Genomic DNA, 25692 nt, shown 5'->3' with positions numbered 1-25692 from the left:
ATATGGTATTAAGGAGCTTGGTCAGGGTAGGGGAGAGAGCATTATCATTCCTAAAGTCTTGGTTGGGACCCATCGTTACATTGCTGGAGATTTTTTGGGGGTCATCAAATCAGTTTTGAGGAGGAAAAAAAAGAAAAGCAGGAAAAAGAGAAAAGCAGTGTTCCAGACCAGACAGCCGAGGCCCAAGGGATCAAGGATGCAAAGGCAGCCAATGTGACAAAGGTGAAGTGGCTTCTTCCTGGCTTGTAAAATAGAAGGTGCCAGGTCAGGACCAGGTTGAGTCTGAAATTAAGTTATCCAAGCACTTGACATCAGTTCAACCAACCAGCCAGATATGGCACAGATAGCAGACAAGAAAAAATGTTGGGTCCCAACAGCTTTTAACCAAAAATTTGGTTGGCAGAAAAAAAGTTTTGGGGGTATTTCACCACATTTTATTCACTGGGATGGAGCCCTGAAGTGCACTTGACCATGTTGTGTCCATCACAAGGACATCCTACAGAAGTGCCCCCCCCCCAATTAGATCAAAAGTGCTCTGGTTCCAGAAGTAAAATTCAGCATTGAAATCCCCCTTAGACATTTCATAAAATATTTATTACAACACTTTAAATGCATGAACCAAGCTAACCAGGTACCTGTATACTCATGACTTTAAAACATTTGATTCAGTGAAAAACTGCCTTCGAAAATGGAGAAAAAGGCAAAAGTACAAGACTGTATGTATCTTCAAGGCTAAAGGAACCACACTTTCCATAGCACATTGTGATTAATCTTGTTCATTGTTCAGGACAGTCTTTCAAGCTTTAAAACCATATCAGTACTTTTTTTTATTGATGCTTATCTCTATTTCAGCATTTACATTTGAAACGATACTACCTTAAGGTATCTTAGTTTGAGCATTTATCACCTCATACTAAGATGACAGGAATGGACATCATCACAGCCAACAATCATCGCTGGCAGGCGTGGCAGACATTTCTATGGTTACCGGAGACGCCACCAATCAGAGACGTTGCTGTCACAATCTAGGATTGTGGGTACTGTATTCATGGCAGAGGTCACTATTAAACTCTGTTTTTCTAAAACAGAGGCTAATATCTTACAAACTTTTGCTGTGTACAGTAGCATACATCATTTTACACACAGGCTATGGCAAAAACTGGAACTACAATGTTAAGGTCTGTCGTATTGTGCGGGAAACACAAAGGTTGAAAAGGACTTTCAAACCAATATCTTCATTTTTATTCACATTTTACACGTCACAACATTTTTGGTTTGTACATCACCAGCACAGCATGCCAGCACGCCTTTTGTAAGGATATTTGGCTTCACCTTTCCATAATGGGAGGAGACTTTGATGTGCCATCCATTTTAATATACACTAAATGACCAAGACATTCTGTCTTTGAATCTTTTTTTTTTTTTTTTGTTCAAGACTGCTTTGTTAACGTTTCCGCTGCATCTCTCTCTGGGTTACACTTCTGAAAAACCACAAATGCTGTCAATTTTCTCCACTTTTAACACAAAACATAAATGCAAATGTAAGCTGCATTGAATTTTAAGGTTTAAAAGAGTCTATCCTCTTTTCTGCACTTAAGGAGACAATCATAATAAGCCCCTTTAAACTACAGAGAGGCTTCTGTTTGTTGTTGTAGGCAGCTTTGGATTTGAGCGTATTTTCTGTAAAAATATTATCTTAACCTCTGACAGGATAATGAGTGCAGGAATCCTGGAATGTAAAATCTAGAGGGCTGCTTCTGGCTGAAGAGAGCGCTAAACAAACGTTTATTGTCTGTAAATGGCTTCGCTGAATGTCAAACATCAGCAAAACTTTGTTTACAATCTGGTACAGGCAGAAATGAGAGTAGAGGACCTTTATCATTTGATCACAAGACGTATTTGAGTTTAAGTCCAAAGGTGAGTTTTAGCAGTTTTCTGCCACTCATAAAAAGTGGTCAGGTTAGTTTTTGTTAGAAATAAAAAAAGACTTGATCACATCAGGAGAGAATTTTTGTTTTAGTCTGTGCAAAAGGGAGTCATTGGGGTTTCTTTGCCGGTCAAACTTTGAATCAGTCTCCTGTCTTTGGAAAGTTTTTCTTTGTGGAGCTTTTTAGACCCTCCCTTGTTCCTTCCTCAAATTACCCAGGAAGTTATCCTCGTGAGTAGAAGTAGAGTTCATAGGGAACTGTGAACGTTACATAAGGGCACTTTAGTGTAAGTCTTCAACAGATCCCAGACACACCAGAACCTGGGACGAGCACTCAGACAGACAGGTTACAAAGATAGAAAGAGGGTAAACAAAAACAGCACGGCTGAAGCACTCAGGCTGCAGGAGGAGACTTCTGGGAGACTCTTCTTGGGTTTCGGATGTTGGAGAGGATTTCGGCAGGAAAGCAGAAAACTGAACCAAAAGATTCCTGGACACAAGGCAGTGATGATCAAAGATCTACCTTGGCTTGACTTTTCACCAGCTGGGATAAAAACAAAGTAGCTGTGATTGTTTGACAAAGGACCAGAGAGAGAGAAGAGAGGAGCTGCAGACACAAACACAGGAGCACACGAAGAAACATTTCTCAGTGTCAGTCATGTCCCAGAAGGAAGAAGAGCTTGACTACAGTATGGCTATAGAGAAGGCTGCTGCCTCTCTTACCCGCTTCCCTCTTATCCCGATCAGAGGGATTCCTCTCATGAGCTACATCGCTCAGAACTGGGACTCCATCTGGGCTTTTCGTCCGGACCCCTCAGACCTCCTCATTGCCACCTACCCTAAAGCAGGTACACAAAGCCTTTTTATTAGCAGCTATTTTATATATAAAGACTGCATTTTTATGTTTTTAATCCATTTTGGACAGGAAAATGTCTATTTTAGTCATTTTGGCTCTGTTAAGTTTGACAGTTTCCTCTACAACACCACATAAAAAGTTAAACTACATCACTAAAAGTTTCAACTGCGAAAGTAATTTCATGCATGTTTTATTCTACATAACAGAAAAGACATCCAGTTCAGTGTACTGTATTGTAAAACTGTGTTCCTTGAACTTTTAAGTTGTTTAAATTCTTTTAAATCCTACTACATTAAGTTTCTTTTCACATTAAGTTTCCAAATAACTCATTAAAAAATCCAAGTTTGATCATTTTTTTATGACACTGCACAACATGTCCATGCAACTTAACCAAGCAGAACAGGAAAACACTTATCCAATCAATTAAATCTTTATAATTAAAGGTACAACATTACATGGAACTACTGCGCTGTACTTGTGTTATCTGACATACTTCCAACAGTTTTTAAATGCCAGCTAAATTATTCAGTTTTATTGTTGTAATGGTAACAACCATGGAAGACACGTCATGTTTATCGTGAGTGAACTGCTGCTGGAAGTTGCCATTCTGTTGCGGTGTCTCATTCATGTTTCATGCCTACTTGCGAGTCCCATCGACTGCACGTTCTGTCACATTCCCACACTTTAATCCCCATAACGCATGACCAAACTGGATATATCTGAATTGCAAAGAGCCATGCTGCTCAGTTTTCTAAAAATTAAAACCACTTAATGAAGCCTCGTTCATGCAGGACACGGTAGTCCTACGCCCAGCCATGATCAGCTGACGGCCAGCTGATCCTAATTATTGCCTCCCAGCTCTCACAGCCAATCACAGCTCTTTCTCTCAACACAGTGGTCCATTTAAGTACAATGTACTTCTTACTTATCCCTGCTTGCTTTAATACTGATGCATTATTCTGCTGCTGTTTGGCAAAGCTTAACCTCCTCCACCCCAGCCTCCTCCTTTATGGCATAAAGCTTGTTGCACCCTCATACTGAGATGCATGCAACTATGGATTCATTTTTGGTTTATTTGTTTGTTTAAACTTATTTCATTGTATTTAATAAGCATTGTCATAATATCCATATGGAGGTTTCTAGCCACGCACTCCCTGGAAAAGTCAAATCATGCTGATCGACTAACCCAGGGAGCATCTTTTGAGCAGAGCCTTCTATGTGAAGGAAAACTGTGTATCCATTTTTGCAATACAATGGTAAAATGTATGACAAGTGTTCCTGACTGAATTTCATTTAATGAACTGTTTTTTGAATAATGAAAGAGAAAAGCTGTTAAAAGTGACCTTCTTGGTTAATGCTGTATGAAATCCCATTGTGCTTTGTGAGTAGCTTGCAGCGCAAACTCTTAACAGCTTTTCTCCCTCATTATATGAAAATTGTTGGTTAAATGAAAATAGTGGTTTGCTGTTGAGTAAATACACCTTTTGGAGTATATTTCTCAATTCAAATCAAGAAGTGAGCAATATAAGTGAGGGAGATGAGCAGCACTCCTCCAGGTTAATAATCATCTTTTGTTATTTTTTTGGACCAGGAGCCTTGGACAGGAGAATTTATATGCTGTGCTTTCGATAGCTGTCAATAAATAAATAAATAAAGTGAACTCAAAGTATGTTAGAATCTTTGGAAGTATGTTCATGTCAAACTAACAGAAAAGAGCACTCCTCTAAAATATCACTGGTGTTGGGCAAAACCTCCAATTTCCAAAATCACCCCATTTCAGGAGATGATATGCTTTAATCCTAGAACAATGGGGGTTCTCCAGTCTCCGACACTGTTATTTTTGGGGTTACGGGCTAACAGGTTTTGTAATCCATTTTAGAAAATGTAGTTTTGATAATAAAAGACCATAAAGAAATCAGCATTTCGTTTAATCCTAAAAAGTGTCCAGGAAACACTTCTGTAGCATTATGAAGATAAAGTCAAACCAACCCAGTTTTAGAGCATTGATTACAAAGCTGGTTTAATTTAGTACTTGGATAGTATTCATATTTATCTAACTAGGTGTTATTTGTTCTTTGGGGACAAGGGACCACGTGGACTCAGGAAATAGTTGACCTGCTTCTTCATAATGGAGATGCAGAGGCCTGCAAACGAGCCCCCACACCTGTCCGTAGTCCTTTTCTAGAGATCAGCTCACCTCCACCTATCCCCTCAGGTGAGTATGTTTGCATGAATGCGATAACTGAATAAATTAAATCGTTCTTTATAGTAAAGACAATTTAGAAACAAAAGGGTTGACTTGTTTCAAATATCTTCTTTAAGTTTATGCAATTTCTTCTCAAAATTATACACTTTGAGAGCTTTTGTGTCATGTAGCTCTTCCAAAAATCTGTCCTACATGTCAGTGAAACTCCCTATTTTAACATGAAAACCATGAAAGCATGGAGCAAAAGTGTGTTTCATTGATAAAAATCCTTTCCCCTGAACTTCTGTTTCAGGTCTCGATCTTCTCAAAACCATGGATCCTCCAAGAATGATCAAAACACATCTCCCCTTTCAGTTGGTGCCCCCCGGATTTTGGGAAAACAAGTGCAAGGTGAGACTGAAGTGAAACAAAAGCCTGCATGTTCAGGCTTACCTCACACTGAAGAATAAATGCTCCTTTACAAGGTGAAAGGTTCATGACTGAATGTGCACAGACTGTGAACAATAGAGTGCAATATAACAATTTGGAACTCATTCTCTGTAATAACCCTTTTAAACCCTTTCTACTGTGTATAAAGACTATCTATGTGGCACGCAACGCTAAAGACAACCTTGTAAGCTACTACCACTTTGACTGTATGAACCTGACACAGCCTGAGCCCGGACCCTGGGAAGGATACATACACAAGTTCATGAGAGGAGAATGTGAGTAGATTAAACCACACACCGGAGTGTCATATTACCTTCAAGGAAACCGGTTCAGTCTGTTTACAAAAAGCTTAAACCTGAATGACACTACCATCACACAGATACTAGACTATGTGAACAACATCTTAAATGAGTTACTTTAGCTTAACAAACATGAAGAGGGCACCAGTATCACCCTGCAACTAGCAAGACATAATTTAACATAATTTGTACTGATTTAATCATGGAAATTCTTCCTATAACAAAAAGACAGTCTTAAATTGTCTTTAATTTCCTTTCCCTGTAAACTTACTATCAATAAACTCTCAAGTTTGCTGCGACAGTGATATTTTCCTGGCAAAAAAATTCATCACACATATTGCTGACAACCATAGAAGACATGCACCCAAACATCATAGTTTACTCAGTTTTTCCTGTCATGATGAGATCATTTCTGTTTTTCTTGAGATCTTGACTTATTTATCTCACTATCTCAAGACCCATTTATTAATTCATTCATTATCCATTCTGTTCATCATGTGTGAGGCCACCAGGGGCCTGGAGCCAATCAGAGCTGCCACTGGGCGAGAGGCTGACATACACAACCCATTTATACATAGCATCAAAAGGGATTTATATATTTTTGAATACAGTTCCACTGGTGGACTTAGAGGGGGGCAGAGGAGGCAATCACCCCCTTTGTGTCCTAATGTTTAGAAAAACTCAGTGAAAAAGACCTTTGGATGCTTTAATGATAGATAACCATGATGAAGTGCCCTGTTGAGTACCTTGTAAATAAACAAAATTAGAGAAAATGCTAACTTAGTTGTTCTTCAGAGCCCTCTAACTTAACAAAATTTGACTAAGTGACCTCCTTGGGGACCTGTGAGTATACAAATTTTTAAAAAGTGCATCTTTGATGCTGTCTTAATGAAAAATATTGATATAGGGCCTCTTTGATGCCCCTTTAGTATACAAAATTTAAGAAAGTGCCTCTTTAATGCTCTCTTAAGGAAAATTGATTAAAGCCCTCTTTGATATCCTGCTAATAGACAAAAATGTAATAAAGTGCCTCTGTAATGCTCTCTTAAGGAAAAAAAAAGATTAAAGGCCCCTTTGATGTCCTGTTAATAGACAAAAATATAATAAAGTGCCTCTTTGATGCTCTCTCAAGGAAAATTGATTAAAGGCCTCTTTGATATCCTGCTAATAGACAAAAATGTGATAAAGTGCCTCTTTGATGCTCTTTTAATGAAATAATACAGGATACAGGGCCTCTTTGATGCCCTGCAAGAAGATAAAATCAAATTAAGCGCCTCTTTGGTGCTCTCTTAATGACAAAAAATGACATGGTGCTATGGCACCCTGGAATAGACAAAATTTGACAAAGTGCCTCTTTGGCACAAAAGTCAGTGGCAGCCTTAACAGACATTTAACTCTTTAGGAATAATCAAATATGTTCCCTTTAGTCTTGTTAGATTTTTCGCAGGTCATAGAGAGGCATTAATATTTATTCCTTCTCATGGGAGCAGCATGTGAATGAATGATGATATTTAAACATCAGTAAATGACTTAAAAAGTTAAAACAAAAGGTCCTATTTTACTGACTTGAACATATATGCAGCTGGACTGGGGATCTATTTGTGCTCACTGAACAGTAAATATCAGCCTTTTACTGGACTGGAGGTAGCTTATATGAGATGTAATCAGTGAATTCTGTCTCCACAGTGTCATGGGGCTCGTGGTATGACCATGTTAAAGGTTACTGGGCGGAGAGAGAGAAGAAAAAAATCCTTTATATTTTCTATGAAGACATGAAAGAGGTAAGAGGGGCTTTCTCAGGCAAAGACAGAGCCAAAGCAGATGTGTACTTACTCCATCTTCTCGTAGAATCCTCGGCGGGAGGTGGAGCGCATCATGAGGTACCTGGACCTGTCGCTCTCTGATGAGGTCATCAGTCGAATTGTGGAGCTCACGTCTTTTAAGAACATGAAGGAGAACCCGATGGCCAACTATTCCTGCATCCCTAAACCTGTTTTTGATCATTCCATCTCTCCATTCATGAGAAAAGGTGCTTCTAAACACTCAGGGAGAGGGAAAATCATTTCTCTTGAATAGATGCACTTCATCAAAAATTCGTACAACATCACAAAGACATAACTCAGTATTCTTATATTGTTTTTGTCATTTATTTATTGTTTTGTCTTTAATTCTCTGCTGATGAGATATTGACCCACAAAGACCACATCTATTACTTTTCAACTTTACAGATGTATTTCTTTAGTGCCCGGTTTAAAGTCAGATTCTATGATTTGTACTGGTCTGATGCACTGGGAGAAGCTGTATGAAAAAAGAACACCAAGCATTGACAATGATAAAAAAGAGGATGAAAATGACGACAAAAAATGAGGAAAACTATCAGGAAAAAGATGATGAAAAAAAGAACTAAAACAAAATGATGACGATGAAATCAACTATGAAAATGATAACAAAAACAACAACCAATCGACAATCGACTACGAGGATAATGGTGAAAAAAAATGACAAAAATGACAATGCAATTGATGCTGAAAAAGACGATGAAAATGGTGAAAATAAAAAGTGATGAAAACAGAAACAGAAATTATGACAGAAAAGACAATTAAAAAAATAAAGAAAATGATTATGAAATAAATGCCAAAAAATGTTAAACGAAAAAAATGAGGAAAACCATTAGGTAAAAGATGATTAAAACGGGAACAAAAACGACAAAGACGGTGAAATCAACTACAAAACTACAACTACAAAAAACGACTACGAAATTGACAAAAACGACGAAAATTTATTTATATCTGTAACTAAAGCCAGAAAATATTACATCTTCTATAATTATCAAAGTCAGATGTCAAATCGCCTTTCTTAGGCTCAACGGTGGAAAATACACAGGCTCACTCTCTCCACATTTGGAGACTACGGAGTTATCACTCATGACAGGGTTGGATTTTTTTTTTATCTAGAGGAGATGCCCTTGCTGGCTCTATTCAGGGTGGAAGATTTATTGAAAGCTGTATTTTACAAACCAGATTCTAGCAACAGTAAACCTACTCTGGTAAGAAGTGTTCCCATCAAATCCCAGCTATTACAGTGCATTGCAATAAAATAACAGTTATGTGTTGTAAAGGTAGATACTTAAATGTTGAAAAGTAACTGCTAAATGTGGGATAACACACAATAGAAGTATTACTAGGCATGCAAAGCATATTGCAAAGTAAAGAAGAGTATTGCAAGGCACTAAAAAACATATGGCAAGGCAAAGCAAAATTATGGAAGAGGATGAGGGCCATGGGGGAAGGCAAGAAATTCAGTGCACGTTGAGAATGAAGTTGAAATGACGAGAAGAAAAAATAGAATAAAATTTCGGCATTAAAAGAGAAATGTTGAGAGTAAAATCAGCGCCTCAACAGCCACGGGCATGGCTGACAGCAATGGGAGCTGCCAGAACCTCAGCAGCGTACCACGGACAACTACACTGTTTTATGAGCTGAATGACAAAGAATCCCATTGTTGTTAAAGTCCCTGTAAAGTGAAAATAAACCTGCATTTAGGTTTGTTGTATGACAGGTCACTGTTCCCCAGGTCAAATTTCAGTTTGAACTGGTAAGCTTCAAAATCATGAAAAAATGAGGAAGTAAAATCTGCTCCAGGATGGTGTGGGTGTGTCTGTTGAATGAGCTGAAGCCACGCCCACTCAGGAGAAATATGAGCCTCTCAAATTTAAAAAATGCTACAAATGGAATTTGTTGACTCAAGAATAAGAGACAAAGTCTGTTTTATTGGTTCAAATCTCTGTTATGATGTCCTAAATGATGCATAGACCACTGTAGCTGATAGATTTGGTAAATTTACCCCACAATGAACAAAAAAAACAGCATTTAATGGACTGTTAACTCCAATAAAGGCTGTGACATCAGCTAACCACAGACTGTACTGAGATGAACTACTCTGTAATTTTATAGTGTAGAGTTAGAGGGGCGGAGCTATTCCCCAGAGTGGCTTATGACACCATGAACCCACATATTAGTCACGCCCTAAAAGCCTTGAAAAAGGTGAAAAACTTTTTAACGGTCTCAATCCAAATTTCAATCACATCTAGATCTCAGTGTTTTCAAATGTTTACAGCATATTCCAACGTATCTATTATCTCATCATTTCGACTTTATTCTCAAAGTGCACAGTATTATTTTTCTTTCGATGCTGGCCCTAATCCTCTTCCCTACAAAACACATTGCGATGAAATAAAGTACTGTTAGATAATAGAAAGAGACATGGCAAAGTAACAGAAGATATTGCAAGGTAAAGTATTGCATTATAAAGCAAAATCTTTCACTCTCGGGATTGATAAATTCTATCTATCTATCTATCTATCTATCTATCTCTCTCTCTATCTATCTATCTGTCTCTCTCTCTCTCTCTCTCTCTCTCTCTATCAATCTATCTCTCTCTCTATCTATCTATCTGTCTCTCTCTCTCTCTCTCCCTCTATCTATCTATCTATCTATCTATCTATCTATCTCTCTTTCTCTATCTATCTATCTATCTAAAAACTCTGTTATTGATAACGTAGAAGGACAGTGATGCAGGGTAAAACATAACTCAAAAAAGTAACAGCAGTAGACCTGAAGCGTGGATGGCTTAAATAGCCTATGAGCTAACAGTTTGAATTCTTCAGAAGTAATACTTGTTGGAAAGCTCCGTTTACATGCCATGAAGTCTACTTGACATCCATTAGCGTTAAGAGAAGATCATCTGAATCCTGCACTGGTTTATTCAATAAATACCCTGACTGTTCTGTGTGCAGGAAACATTAACACAAACACCACGTTAGTTTTTCAAACAGCTGACATCCTGCAGAAGATGCGGTGGTGCCATCTAGCGGTCAAGGTACAAATTCTAGAATTTGAAGTTACTCATGAAAACATAATAGACAAAGGATCCATCATAAGGCTGAAATCCGGTGCTGTTTAGATTATTTTTTCCTTCATATACGTTTTCAGACGAAATTTTTCTCGCTGCATACTGTTCATGGTCATGAATATACATCTGACAATGTATAATTCTCCTATTTCTATTCTCTCTCTCTTCTCAGGTGAGGTAGGTGATTGGACAAACCATTTCACAGCTGAGCAATCCAAGATGTTTGATGAAGATTATGAGAGGCAGATGAAGGGAACCAACATACCTTTCAGGACCCAGATCTAACTTCTTTTTAAAAGTTGGTGCAGCTCTGCAAACCAAAGAACTATAATTTGCAGTGAAGAATTGATCAAACAAGTTTGAAAAAGTGAACAAAATGACATTATTTTTACTCACATCTGAGACCTAAATGTTAATCGTTGCACTTTGGTGTGATTAAGAGAAGTAAAATCAGAATGTGTGCTTAAAGGATCAATAAAAATGTGCTCCACAATAAGAGTCCATGAGTTTGTAATCATCACTTTATTGCAGCTTATCACGTAAACAATATATAAGACCAAAAGTGTTGTGACTGAGTGGACATGCCCATTTTACGTCATGAGACCTCCAACAGAGTCCGCTGAGCGCATGGAGTCTACAAAGAGTGCTGACAGCTGCAGGCATGTTTTTCTATCTGCCCATATGAAGTCATTTTGCAACCCTACACCACACTGTACAGAGCCCAGCTAAAGCAGGGAGGCTGCACGAGACACGAGCGACAAAGACTAAAAAGTTATGAGCTGGAAAGTCAATCATATGAAAATGGACAAAGGACACAAAAACACAACAGCTGAGGATATCCAAGTTTAACAAAAAAATCACTTTTAATACATTCTTTATTTCTTAGCATAAAATCTTAAATATTTTAATACTTTATTGGAAGGGATACCTTCCTTTGTTTGAATTAAATCTCCTTCCTTATATAGAGGCTATGTTTTTAAAGGTTTTTCACAACTTTTATTAGTTTTTTTCTACATTTTCCTGTGTTTTCTCCTCTCTCTTCTAACGGTTGGCTCACTATGGCTCCCCTCTTTGGTTTTGATCATACTCTTTCTCTTCTCCGCCTCTTTCTCTTCCAACCCTTAAGACCCTCTTCTTCTACATCTTTATATAGCTGCTGTACCTGGGAAAGAGAAAAAAGATGATTAGATAAGGAAATGATTTTTAATATGAGTCATTAATGGGAGTATGCACATAGACAATACTTTAAAATCTACTATCTAATTAAAGCAGCAAGCTTCGCTTTGCTCCTATCTGCAGGCCAAAGCTTTATCAGAGAAATGCATAATGCACCCAAACCTGGTTCAACCTATTTTTGGACATTTTGTTACAAACCCACGTGTTTCTTTCTTTTAATAAACATGGATGTTAAATACAAATTGGAAAATCAGGGTACATTTAAAGAATGTCAAAACTGAGACCACCAGGCCCCAAAAAGGCAAATGTAGAAGAAACAGGCCTGTCAGACTGGCTTTTATGGCTCTGACCTAAAGTTTAGGTAGAAAGAGGTAGTCAATTTTATTACTATATGATTATTTTGTTGTTTTCTTTTTAAACAATACGATATCTGTTATGTAAATTAACAACAGTATCAAAAATACTAAAGAAAAAGATATATCTGTTTCATAAGACAAGTGCTTTGGAGTGGGATGAATTGATCAAAAAATTGGAAACAAACTCCTGCACACTGTCTACATTGCACAAATTCATTGACAATAAGCCAGTATTGAAACTTGTCAAAAGAGGAATTTATACAATTTGATCTTTACTGGTATCTACTTAATGCATACATCAATAGAAGTGCATGTTTTATAAGACCCTTTATCTGCTTCAATCAATCAATCTTTTTTTGTATAGCACCAATAACCAAAGTTATTTCAAGACACTTCCTAAAGAGGGCAGGTCTAGACCGTACTCTCTGTTGTGGCCTATTATAATAAACCAGAATTAATCATTAATATTATAATGAAGACTACACCCTATTAAGCATTCATTTATTATTTATAAATATAGCAGTGAAGTAGTATTGCTCATGGATTCAATAAGACTGTTCTGGTAATGATGATAGTGGAAAGAATGATGTTAAAATATGAAGCAATGATAACTCGAATACTAGCATTAGCAAAAAATAAATGGGGTGAAAAGAAAGATGTATAACATATATGAAGGTTACAATGCAATGTAGTAATGCAATTTGAAGCGTTTTTAAATTCACTTTAAGATGTGTAATAATTATAGTACATATAATAATAATAATAATAATAATAATAATACATGTAAATCGGCTAACATGTACATTGTTCTTTGTAATTAACCATTTACTAAATGCTAAAGGGTGACAATTTTTTATTCCACAAAATTAAATAAGATGATGCATCTGTAAAACTCTTTCAATAGACAGAAAAATCCAAGGAAACAGCACAAGCAGCATCTCTGAGGTGACTAACCCGATTTCTGAGGCATCTAATGAGCTGCTATGGCATCAGACATAACAAAGAGCTCAAAGGAAGACATGGCCAGCAATCCAGGATCTCCTAATACTTTAAATATCAAGTCACCTCTACAATTTGTGACTTTTTAAAAATGAGAATATCTTAAAAAAGAAAGGAGAACCAGGACTTCCGCATCAACAGGACTAGGACAAATAGACTGCAGACATACTTAACAAAAACATGGACACAAACGGTGATGATACAGCGTGAGCTGTGGAGTACCTTTCTTTGGTTACAGGCTAATGGTGGTGGGAGAACTGAATTTAGTCTGAAAATCAACAAAAAGGTTAAGTGAGTTAATGAAGAAGGGAGAGAGAGAGAGAGAGAGAGAGAGAAGAGACATGGAAACAGGGACTGGATGAACTTATGATGGATTTTTGAATAGGTGAGAGGATGATAACAGAAGAGGATGATGAGGGAACACATGGTTAAAATATTAATGACAAATATTACTGTATGTAAAATATTACTGTATGTAAATACCATCTATAAGATGCACTTTAATTGCTTTATTTTCATCTAAAATTTTGGCTGTGTTCTATATATAAATGTGACCAATAGACTAGCAACGTGTACCATCAGGGCTTCCACTAACATCATCTACTGCAAGCAGCCTGACTACTGCAGGATATATATAGAAAATCTGACATTAAATTTAATTCCTTTTATGGCCTTTTCAAGACCCGCTTCTTGCATTTTAAGACTCTATGGCATCTTCAATTTATAATCCTTTAAATTAACAACATGCTTATGTGTATGTTTTGTGCTGATAGTAACACAAAAATATGACAATTAAGAGAAGTAGATGGTATTTCTTGCTATAGTATGCAAAGTATTTTTTTGGAGAAGTAAACCCATAAGGTAGCTTACTTTTTACTTAAGCTGCCTAAAAGTAGTTGTGCCACAATCTAGAGGTATTAACAATATTAACAATTACAATTGTATTTACAAGTTTTGCAGGTTTTTGTTAAAACTAAAAAGAAGAACAGCGTACATTTAGGTTTTAAGAACAAAATTACAAGGTATAATTGCCCATTTCAGAAAATGTATAATACTCTTTAATTAGTAAAAGTAAACTGGGATAGAAAGTGATGCAGACCAGACTGGTGGCCCCACTTGTCAATACTTTTGGGTAAACAAACCATGTGTAGTGCTGATTTGACTGATCAGACACCTTAATTAAAGACAAGTGAGATGGGAATGGTGGCCAAGAGACTCACTCTTGGTGACTGGAAATACCCCTCTCCACTTTCTTTTTAGAAATGGGTTTGTACTATGTTGTCAGTCATATAGACGGAGAGACTCAGATTCTTAAGGACTGACTCGATAAAAACTTTCTCTGCTATCTGGGATCCATTTCTTGTCCACTTGGACATGGCCAATTTGGGATGAAAATTGTCTGCATGCAAACATATTTTATCTCCACATTATATTATCATTTTTACATGTACCTATTACTCTCTGCCTCAAAAATGTGATGCACAGCATATGGAATCACATTATATAATTTGTAGCTTTGCACACTATTTTGTTTGGTAACTGACTGTCTGAGCCCTGTTGTTTTTCTTTTTTATTTATTATTTTTTCTTGTGATAATTGAAAAATTACAAATAAAATATTAAAAAAAAGACAACAAGTGAGCAGTGGAGGTGTGCAGCGCAACTAGTGCACTGTGGGTCTATACTTCACAACTATACTTATTAAGCTCCACATGATCAAAACAGACGGTACTAAAGGAGCCATTCAAATTGTTGTGGACTCTTCCTTGCGGCCGTGCAACTTATATTATGTATTTTACAGTAATACATTACAATTAAGAGATAGAGAAACATTAAAGGATGGATGATGGATTTTAATTTTTTTAGTATGTTAAAGTGAATGTGAAGAAATGCAAAAGTTACTCACTCTCGACGTAGTTGCGGGCAACGAACTTCAACACCTCATCAATGGCGATGACAGGGAAGGAGAGCTTCAGGACCATCATCCACTGATCGAAAGACAGATGGGTCAGCTTGAAGATCATCTGGGGGTCAGAAGAGAGAGAGTTAGAACTGCTACATGAAGATCACAAAGAACTTGTGTAATTCCTAGCTCTTTTCATACACAGATGTTAAACTAAGGAGCACTTACAGGCAGAGGGTCGACATAGATGATCATGAAGTGCAGGGACATGGAGAGGGTCATGGCGGCAAGCAGCCAGAAGTTGCTCCATGGTGGCATGCGCAGCAGAGACTGGTTCTCAGACAAGCTTAGGAAAAAAAATGTCAAGAGTTAGGTTTATGAACCCAGGATTTAAGTGTTTCAAGTTAAAATATGAGCATCACTTGTTGGGTTTTACCTGTTGAGGGCATTGCACATCTCAATGGTGACCAGCACAGACAGAGCCATGGTCATGGGAGGAGCGGCCTCAAAGATCTCGCAATCGAGACCAGCAAAGTCCTCGTTCTCATCGTGGCACTGCATGAAGTGGGACTGCACAGAGAGAGGGGGGATGTTTGCTATACAGCCATTGTTTCAGAAAGACAGGATGAAAAAGCTAACTCACCAGCTGGTAGTAGGTGACGTTGGGGCCAGTGGTGTCGTAGAGGAACCACCAGGCAGCACCACCAACAGTGGCAGCACCGACGTATCCTGTCAGAGAAAGTGTATAAGAGTAGGCAAGTGTTCTTTTCATTTTAATTAAATCAAAAAACAAAACATTCTGAGTGCTACTTACCACCAATAGCCATGTATCTGAAGAACAGCCAGCCAGAGATCAGGGGCTCCTTGGGGGAACGTGGGGGCTTGCCCATGATGTCCAGATCAGGGGGGTTGAAGCCCAGAGCAGTGGCGGGCAGACCGTCAGTCACAAGGTTGACCCACAGAAGCTGGACGGGGATCAGAGCCTCAGGCAGACCCAGAGCAGCAGTCAGGAAGATACTGAGAGAGGGAATGAAGACATAATGTAAGAGAAGCAAAAACAGATGGAAGGAACAATGTCCAAAACGTGGTGTTTGCAGGAGGTCACTCACCAGACGACCTCACCGACGTTGGAGGAGATGAGGTAGCGGATGAACTGCTTCATGTTGTTGTAGATAGCTCTGCCCTCCTCAACAGCAGCCACAATGGAAGAGAAGTTGTCGTCAGCCAGGACCATCTCAGAGGCAGACTTGGCAACGGCAGTGCCAGAGCCCATGGCGATGCCGATCTCGGCCTTTTTCAGGGCGGGGGCATCGTTCACACCATCACCAGTCTAGAGCAGGAGGAGAGGAAGCGTGAGTTAAATATATCAGACTACAGACACATGCAGGCTGCTATCATATACCGTGGAGTTCCTACCATAGCAGTAATGTCATCGTAACCCTGCAGGTACTCCACAATCTTGGACTTGTGGGCAGGCTCCACACGGGCAAAGCAGCAAGCTCTACGCACAGCCTCGGACTGCTCGTGGAGGGGCAGATCGTCAAACTCACGTCCGGTGTAGGCCCTGCCTGAAACATCCTCTTCCTCGCTGAAGATGCCAATACGACGGCAGATAGCAATGGCAGTTCCCTTGTTGTCACCTGAAATATGGAGGAGCGTCAATGAAGGGAGCAATGCTTTATGGGGGCAAAAGGCTAATTTTGCAAGACAGCAGAGTCAAATCATTAGCAACTAAAATACACAACAAGAATGTTGTTTTCTACAGAGGAGGCTTTAGTAGGACAGTTTAAGTACTGGTATACACTTCTGAACCATAATATACTCCATTCTTAAAACTAACCAGTGATCATGATGACACGGATTCCAGCATCCTTGCACAGCTCAATGGAGCCAGTGACCTCCTTACGAGGGGGATCCAGCATACCAACACAGCCAACGAAGGTCAGGTCAGTCTGAGGAGGGCAGAGTTAATAGAGTTATTCATTCAAAGATTTTTTTTTTTTAACATGATTACGTTCCCTTCACTCGGTCTTAGGTTGTCACCTCGTAGTCAGCGAACTTGGTAGAGTCCTCGAGGTTCATCTCCTCAACCTTCAGTGGGGTGTCACGGGTGGCAAGGGCCAGGCAACGCAGGGTGTCACGGCCGGTACCCCAGTCCCTGATGACGGACATGATCTTCTCCTTGATGGCGTTGGTCAGGGGGACGCGGGTGGTGCCAACGCGGACGTATGCGCACCTGTCAATCACACCCTCAGGGGCGCCCTACATGGAGAGAGAGGAAAAAAAAATTGCTATTTGGAAATAAGACTAAGAACAAACAAGCTAAGATCTTATGCTAGGGCAGTAACTGACCTTCACGAACATCTTGGCGCCACCATCACCCTTGGAGGGAGTGCAGTACACAGACATGGACTTCCTGTCACGGGAGAACTCCAGAGTGAAGTTCTTCTTCATGAGTTGCTTGATCACCTGTTGGATGAAAGAGTTTTCTGTTAAGAAGTGATTCACTTTGTCTGCCATGATGGAAAAATATCCTGTAGCACACTTTAAAAGCTTACTTTCACAAATTCAGATTCCAGCTGTGCTTTATTGAGCCTACAAAACACACATCTCCTATTGTCTAATGTAATGCTTCCTGATATTTCTTATGTTTGTAAAACAAAACATCCCGCTCTTTTAAAGAGAAGATCACTGTACACAACAGTGCTATTAAAAGAAATGATATTACCAGCATTGTGACAAGACACTTAAAGACACACTATGTTTTCCTTTTTTTCCAGGAAGAGAGGCCATTAAAACAAGTTTGTGAAGTGGCAACATATATTTTTATCAGAAAAAAAGAGAGAAGAGATTTTTTGCACTTAAAAAGTTTATTTCCAGGGGTTGAATGAGGATTTTTCAATTAATGAGTATCTGAAGTAATTTTTAAAATGGTGATTCTTGCAAAGTTTTATGACAATACTCTACTATTATACCAGTAGATTCTACTTTCATCTTTTTATCTTGTATCTTTTAGGTTTATCATGACAAATGTTACTGATCCTTTTATTTTTTTTCCTACTGATTTCAAACCTTATGAACTCTTACTCCACCTAGTGGTTGCTACCTCTTAGTCCTCTAACACAGAGGTTCTCAGCTGGTGGGTTAGGACCCAAAAGTACTACCAGAGCCCTTTTTAGTGGGTTGCAAATTTGTTTCAGGAAACAAAAAATGCACCAGTGTCCAGAAACCTCTAAACATGCTTATTTTGTCCCTTATGCTTGATCTCTTACATGGTTTGTACTGTTTGAGGTCCAAACTATACTATTTTCTGATGGAATGAATCTGATTGGTTGAAAAATATCCATAATTTGGGTCACAATTTCTCATTGAGGAGTTGCTGGTGGGTCCTGAGGCTCTACCAGTTAAGAGCTACTGTTCTAACACAAATTTGGTGTCATCCAGTTTTCTGTTGGACGCTCTTTTTGCCTCTTTGTCAGTGTTTATTGGTCATAAACCACCTGATCATTTAACCAACCCAATGGGGCTGTTATCCTATTTACTGGTATACATATACGGATACATTTTTGATTTTTTTTTTCTCATTTTTTTCGATTCACATACTGCCCTATCTAAATGATGTTTTCTATGTGTTTCCTGGTAAGCATAATAAAGGCTACAAGCTAATAAATTTGTTCTCTAAACTAAAAGTGTAGCTGACGCTTTCTGTTTCCATCAAGACTTTTTTATTAATCCTCCATGCACCTTGGAAACTGGTTCTTCATTTCTTATTTTTGTTATAGAAAATACCATAACACTGACCTAATTCAGCTGTTTGCAATGACTTATGTGTTTTTCCTCAAACAGAAGGAGGAAACTCACGGTGCAGCAGGCATTGGCTCTCTCAATCCTGGACAGGTTCTTCACATTAGAATTGAACACGTTCATCTTCTCAACCAGGCAGGACAGAGCAGTCTCAGTGGCCTCACCGACCTTCTCATAGATCTTCTTGGACTGTAAAAAAATGAGAATGCAACAAAAGTTATGAGCTGGGCAAAATCAAAGATTTGAATGAATGGAATATACTGACTGACTTTTCAATGTTACCTCGTTGTAGTCGAGAGAGGAGTCATTGCACAGGGCGCAGATGGTAGCCAGCTCAACAAGGCCGTCGTATGCGCTGCAGTTTGTCTTGGCACCTCCCTGGGAGCTAAAAGGCAAAGACAGAATTACAAATAAATGAAAGAGGCCACAACTGTGAGTCTGTTTCTGTACTTTAGCCAAGTCAAAGCAACTTACACTTCGCCCTCAGGGGTGTACTTGGAGCCAGAGATGTCGAAGGCATCAAGGTCAACGTGGTCGCCATCAACGGACTTGACAATGAACATCTGTTGAAGAGAAAGAGAAGATGTTTTTACCAACGTTTAAAAAAGCGAGATTTGTGTGAAGAGTGTAAATAATGTCGGCACCCACCTTGGTCACACACATCTGGTTGGTGGTCAGGGTGCCAGTCTTGTCAGAGCAGATAACGGAAGTGCAGCCCAGAGTCTCCACAGAGGGCAGGCTTCTGACAATAGCGTTCTTCTTGGCCATACGGCGGGTACCCAGGGCCAGACAGGTGGTGATGACAGCAGGCAGACCTTAAAGACAAAAGTGTGAATTGTAAGTGTCGGAAACAAGCACAACAGAAAAAAGTCACTTTTTTGATCCCCCCGTACCCTCAGGGATGGCAGCCACAGCCAGAGCGACGGCAATCTTGAAGTAGTAGACGGCACCACGGATCCAGGAACCACCGTGGACGGGGTCGTTGAAGTGACCGATGTTGATGGCCCAGACAGCAACGCAGATCAGGGAGATAACCTTGGACAGCTGCTCGCCGAACTCGTCCAGCTTGGCCTGCAGAGGAGTCTTTTCCTGCTCGGTGGCGGCCATCTGGTCACGGATCTTGCCGATCTCAGTGGAGACTCCGGTGGCGATGGCAACACCGATGGCCTTGCCGGCAGCGATGTTAGTACCCTGAAGAGAAAAGAGACAGTAGAAAGCTTAAAACTCAGATAACAGGCTCAAATTAATGCAGCAAATACAGAAAAAGTCTTGAACACATGAATGAAAATGATTGCACATACAGAGAAAAGCATGTTCTTCTTGTCCTGGTTGACGGCTCTGGGGTCAGGGACAGCCTCAGTGTGCTTGATCACACTGACGGACTCACCTGAGAGAAGAAAACAGGAAATTAACTCAAAATTGCCAAAGAATTTTCAACACAACGAAAGCATTATTTGCAGATTTGAGGTGTCTTGTAAGCGTACCAGTAAGGATGGACTGGTCAACACGCAGGGTGGTGGACTTGATGGAAACAATCCTGATGTCAGCAGGGACTTTGTCACCAACTGTGGGAATCAAACAAAAGCCAGCATTAAAATAAATCATCTTTTTATACATTTAATAGTCATATATGTAATCCCAACATAGATTAAGAGCAGCTGTGGTGTCTCTGGGATATTTTTTCTCAGGAAATTTCAGCTTGTGTTCAGTATGGCATCTCCTGTGGACACTGCAATGCTTCTTATCTCTTTATGAGTCAGTTCTTTCCTTCTTTTATCTTTTATACTCTTTGGGGGCTTTGCATTTATTTGGTTCCAAAGTGAATGGAGCAGGAAATCAGGAAGAGAGAGTGGAGAATGTCATGTGGAAGTAGACTTGCAGGTCCAATTTCAACCTGGACTGCCTGCTTAGAGGACTGTTGCCTCAGCACATGACCAAACCACTAGGCCACCAGTGCCTTGTTTTTAGTGTCTTCTAACACTTCTTAAAATGTTAAAATGCATCATCAGGAAGATTTATTCAGTAAGATGTTTTAGTAGCATGCAGTTAATCTATGTGATTGAAACCCATCTACTGTCATTGGATTTAAATTCTTCAAGTAACTACCATAAAACTTGGGAGTAAAGGCTCATACTGATTTCAGGCCAAGTCTCTTCTACAAGCCTGGAGCTGCTGCTCATTTTGACTAATAGCGGCAGGTCTCAAATAGAGGTATGTAGTGTTGAACTATAATCAATGTTTGGACAGCTCCATAGGATGGCACAGCACTCATTACTGATGACAAAGAAATAGAATATTAGAATATATTGTATGTGGTTTAAATAACTCTAAAGTCTGTCTACCTCGCCATGTGTTTCATTTGAAAATAATTAAAAGCCTTCCTTGTATTGACACCTGTCCCAAATAAACAAGTAAAAAAAAAAAAAAAAAAAAAATCCAAGATCAAAGACCTAATTAGAAAGTAATGGTTAAAGCATCCCAAATACCCTTAGTGTTCTTGTAATGTAATTAATTCATAGACTTAACAGTGTATATAAACTATACACATGTCGGGGGGAGGGGTAAATGGGGGTTTCCTGCTAGGGCAACAACAGGTGTGCACTGACAAATGAACAGAAGTGGGGAATGGCAGGGAGGGGAGAGGAGGTGTGGCAGGTGCTGCTGAGGGTATTTATACTCCTGATTTTGCTTTCCTTCAGTCAGCATGTTTTCACAGCAGTGCTACTCCATCCCGCCGTGCTCACATTGCCTTAAAAAGACACGAGGCTCTTGCTGCCAACAGCCTGTGCCAGACACATATGTGTTGCATTCATGTCCGTCTGAAAACAACTGACATAATTGTTGTGTGGTTTTGCAGCTACAGTGAGGGACCATGTGGCTTTATACATGCAAGATTGGCAGAGACACGAGTGGCTAATCTATCTGTTTCTTACCAGACACCTCGACAATGTCTCCGGGAACGATTTCTCTGGCCTTGATCCTCTGCACACTCTTTCTGTCAGAACGGTAAACCTTGCCCATCTCAGGCTCGTACTCCTTGAGAGCCTCGATGGCACTTTCAGCATTACGCTCCTGTTGCACAAAACAAAAAAAGACACAAACAGTTGTTATATATTCAACTTAATAAGGAAAGCAGTAGCTAAATAAACAACAGATAATCACAGTAACATTTTAACCAAAGCTGATTGAGATAGAAGCCAGAGATTGACAGAAATTTTCATCAACTTTGGATGTAAGCTACATTCATTTTGACCTTGATACTGTCATCACGAAGCCTTTCAGTAATTGTAACAACACAGCAATGATGAACCAAGATAAGATCAAATCTATCATTTCAAGGCCCAATCCATTTAAGGTTGTAACATGTATTTTTTAGTTGAAAATAACCACAGGTTATTAGGAGGAAAACCAGGGCTTAGTACATGTGTATCATCTAACTAAGTAGAACAAACCACATGCTGTGCTCAGAGGGAATACCTGAAGTGATACAAAGTGACCCTATAATACCAGACTGCCAAAGTCAATTCTGTTTTCAGTGAGGAAACAGAAACAAGCAGCTGATTTGGACTCTTGTCAGGGATGTCACAATAGAAGTGTCCCCAGAGTAACTGCTGCTTGGCAGTGAAGTTTGTTACTTCATGTCATGACTTGCATAATGTGAGAGATCACTGCAGTCCAAACAGAAACTAGGCATGATTTTTGCAAATCACAGATTAAATGTTTCAAATCTGTTCTTTTGAAAAGATTCAATTTTGATTGAAGAATATTTTCATTTAAGATTTACTCAATGTTGCAACAGGATATTAAGATTGCACACTAGCTGTTGAAGTGATTATGTTACAGTTAGGCAATCCTGTCTGGCAAGAAAACATGGCAGTAACTGGATCCTGTGTACTTTCTGTCATCATTTCATAAACATGTGTTGTTGCTCAAGAAGCGCAGTCTTCGACTGACCTGCCACACTCCGACCACGGCGTTAGCGATAAGGATAAGAAGGATGACGAAGGGTTCAACGAAGGCGGTGACGGTCTCCTCACCTTCCTCAAACCAGGCCAGCACCTGAGAGTCAGAGAAAAAGAGCAGAACGGTGTGAGAGCAGAAAGCAGTGACTTGAAAATTTGGCACAACCTTGTACTTATATGTAATGCACTTATATCATATTGGATATTTTCATTGTGTCAGATCCATCAAACCTCTTGTAAAATATGCAAAGAAAGAATGAGGAAGAGTAAATTTGGGGAGTTGTGAGGGCTGCTACTAGCATGGATGCTACAAACATGTAAACAATGTACAAAAAAAGGGCAAAATGTGTCTTTTTACAAGCTAAATTTTACAGTTATTTTTCAAAACCTTCCTTTATTTATATAAAATCAGTTCTGTTAATTGCTGTTATGTTTAGAATATTTCTGCATGTCATAATAAGATTACATAATTGTTATTAATTTGATCTCACTGTCCCATAGCTTTTTGCTCCCTCTGACTTGAATATTCTCTCTGCAGAGATTCTTCGTTCCTTTCTTCACGCCTGACCTTTCCCGAAGGATTCAGTTTCTCTCCTCAGCTTGGGGCTTTCTTAAAATAAACCCTTACCCCTCAGCCCCCCTATACTTCCCTGACCCCCGTCTCTCACTGGCTTCTCAATATTCGCCTTCTAAGGCCATCGTGACAGCTGCCCCAAAGGGGTGAAAGCTGGGCAAAGGAATTAATACACCTCCTACGAGCCCCTAGCCATCCGTCTCTCTCTTCTCAAGTTGTTGTCCTCAAAAATACACTGAAGGGTGGAGAGACTTGAGCAGAGATGAGGAGTCATCTTGACAAAGTGACAGAAATTACGTGAACTACATACAGCTTGTTTACTGAAGAGTATGTTTCATTTAAAGTGAAGCGCAGTTGGCAATCAAAAATGTGAGAGGAGCCAGAGATCGCTGTGCCAGAACCGCTAAAGTGAGAAGACTCTAATTAGTGGTGGCTGCCAGAGTTTAATCTGAGGGCATTATTTTTGTTCATGAGTTTTTTTAGCGTCTTAGTCAATGTAATCATAATTTGTGTCTCGTGATTAGCCTTTTTTGAATTTTGAAATGAATGTGACACCCATACAAACAAGTTTAAAATTACTGACACAATTTCTAAAAGTCCTAATGTGTTTACTTACAAAAGAGATGCAGGCAGCCAGCAGCAGGATCCTGACAAGCAGGTCCTCAAACTGCTCAACAACCAGCTCCCAGATGCTCTTACCTGAGGTAGACAAAGAGAAAAACAAGTAAGAATTAAAGGGTTATCATCCTAAAATTAGCCCTAAATATGAAAGAGGCGTTTTAGCACAAAGGGAAGTGTATTCTCGTGATCTTGTTGCTAAGGATGTTTGGCACAGGCAGTGATTGAGGTTGTGATCACTGACACGTGAGTGTCACAGTCAAAATGATGCCTTAATGTGTTTTCAATCAACCACTCTGTGGATGGTGTGGAGGGTTACCAATGCTTTCTTTTCTGGGTTGTTATTAGTGTATGGAAGCTCTTCTTCAGATGTCATATGATAAGCAAATGTGTTGGGATAAACACTTACCCTCCTCAGCGGGCAGCTCTGGAGATGGGGCGCAGAGGTGAAGGAGGAAGAAAGGGTGCAGAAACAGAAAAACAGAAAATAGTTAGTGACAGATAAAAGGTCAGAAAACAAAGATGGAGTTCTGGACGAAACAAACAACTGTTATAAGCATGTTAAATCTTTCTGTGTAAGAATATGAATGTGGCCTAAAGATCTTTGGGCTTGACCTTTTCAGAAATGCCTTTAAACTTCACACTTAATGTCTGAAAGCGTTGTAGCATATTCACTTCCTTAAGCTTCAAACCAAGCCACATTAAAACCTCAGTGCAATATTCAAAGCAACAGAAACAAAACCAGAAAAACACGATAGTGCAAAGCCTTTGCACTCTAACCAACGATTCTACTGGTTATTGATTAACAATCATAATATAGATCATTTAGCCATAAGCCATCTAAGGACCTCCCCTTTTAACCCCAGCCTAAAATTATCCATCCGTCCTGTTAACGCCTGCCCCATATATCACCCAGGAAGCTTCTTGAGCCATCACCTGTCTCTCTCGCTCTCCAGCCATCTTCTTTGGATATCTTTAAATAGCTCTTCAAAGCCCTCAAAGTCTCTGCTTCTCAGTGTCTCTACATTTCTACCAGCTGTTGCAACTCCTTTTTAAAAAAGCATCCCAGGCACAATCTCAACCCAGCCCAGCTCAGAGAGGATCTCCACTTGGGGAAGCAATCTCAAAGACTACTCGAACTTTTGAATGCAAGCTCTACATATGTGTACATCAATAAATGGAGATGTTTCTCAATGCAGTTTAGCAACTTTGTGAGTCATTTTGCTTTCATGAGGCCTCCCTCCCCATCCCATGATGCCCATGCTCTCACCATTGAAGCCGTACTTGTCCAGGTTCTTCTTGAACTGGTCGGGGGTGAGACCGCTGGTCTCATTCACACCGAAGTAAGCCAGGCATTCTGGCGGGGTCTTAGTGTGTGCGTTCTCCATCCTCTCTGGATAGACAAGGGGTTTCCTGTCTAGCCGTTCCTATCCGCGCTCTTTTGACTTCTTGTTGTTCTCTGCAGTTTTTCACCCTTGGTCCACCCCCTCACCTAAGAAGTGTGGCACCCTCCTATTCAGGAGTGCTGGACTGACAGAAAGAGCAAATAGGCACACGCACGCTCAGGGTTTTATACCACCGAGGGGGTCAGGATTGGTGGACACCCCGCTGACACACACCCACAAATTCCAGCATGGGAGGATATGGCGTTGAAGGGGGGGATCAGGGTGGGG

General features: G+C 39.6%; 2 protein-coding genes across 3 annotated transcripts; one reads left to right on the top strand and one right to left on the bottom strand.

Moving 5' to 3' along the window:
• Positions 1–2011: 2011 nt before the first annotated feature.
• Positions 2012–11757, top strand: sult1st6 (sulfotransferase family 1, cytosolic sulfotransferase 6). The gene is made up of 7 exons (XM_041815259.1): positions 2012–2775; positions 4870–4998; positions 5282–5379; positions 5567–5693; positions 7404–7498; positions 7566–7746; positions 10801–11757. Exons 1-7 carry the CDS (start codon positions 2586–2588, stop codon positions 10911–10913), a joined length of 933 nt encoding a protein of 310 aa, XP_041671193.1. The 5' UTR covers positions 2012–2585; the 3' UTR covers positions 10914–11757.
• atp2a1l (ATPase sarcoplasmic/endoplasmic reticulum Ca2+ transporting 1, like) lies at positions 11469–25573 on the bottom strand. 2 transcript variants are annotated; one of them, XM_041815258.1, is made up of 24 exons: positions 25290–25573; positions 24429–24446; positions 24018–24100; positions 22820–22924; positions 21799–21937; positions 20350–20430; positions 20167–20252; positions 19759–20056; positions 19514–19680; positions 19340–19428; positions 19148–19250; positions 18923–19054; positions 17414–17530; positions 17105–17323; positions 16902–17013; positions 16478–16701; positions 16171–16391; positions 15876–16078; positions 15705–15790; positions 15498–15631; positions 15290–15407; positions 15065–15182; positions 13382–13427; positions 11469–11790 (listed from the first exon to the last, which is right to left on the bottom strand). In XM_041815258.1, exons 1-23 carry the CDS (start codon positions 25405–25407, stop codon positions 13423–13425), a joined length of 2976 nt encoding a protein of 991 aa, XP_041671192.1. In that variant the 5' UTR covers positions 25408–25573; the 3' UTR covers positions 11469–11790; positions 13382–13422. The 2 variants fall into 2 exon arrangements, with proteins under 2 accessions (XP_041671192.1, XP_041671191.1); XM_041815257.1 differs by lacking the exon at positions 13382–13427.
• Positions 25574–25692: the final 119 nt, after the last annotated feature.

Source organism: Cheilinus undulatus, linkage group 20, assembly GCF_018320785.1.
Source record: "Cheilinus undulatus linkage group 20, ASM1832078v1, whole genome shotgun sequence".
Lineage (NCBI taxonomy): Eukaryota > Metazoa > Chordata > Actinopteri > Labriformes > Labridae > Cheilinus > Cheilinus undulatus.
The sequence above is the reverse complement of the archived record's forward strand: the minus strand, read 5'-3'. Positions and strand labels throughout refer to the sequence as shown.

Bases quoted from the DNA above. Each gene is read 5' to 3' on its own strand.
- sult1st6 (XM_041815259.1), top strand. From the start codon at position 2,586: ATGTCCCAGAAGGAAGAAGAGCTTGACTACAGTATGGCTATAGAGAAG. The intron at 2,776-4,869 runs GTACACAAAGCC...TTTGGGGACAAG, and splicing joins TGCCACCTACCCTAAAGCAG to GGACCACGTGGACTCAGGAA. The intron at 7,499-7,565 runs GTAAGAGGGGCT...ATCTTCTCGTAG, and splicing joins TCTATGAAGACATGAAAGAG to AATCCTCGGCGGGAGGTGGA.
- atp2a1l (XM_041815257.1), bottom strand. From the start codon at position 25,407: ATGGAGAACGCACACACTAAGACCCCGCCAGAATGCCTGGCTTACTTC. The intron at 19,681-19,758 runs GTACGGGGGGAT...TTTGTCTTTAAG, and splicing joins TGTGGCTGCCATCCCTGAGG to GTCTGCCTGCTGTCATCACC. The intron at 17,531-18,922 runs GTGAGTTTCCTC...TTCATCCAACAG, and splicing joins GAGCCAATGCCTGCTGCACC to GTGATCAAGCAACTCATGAA.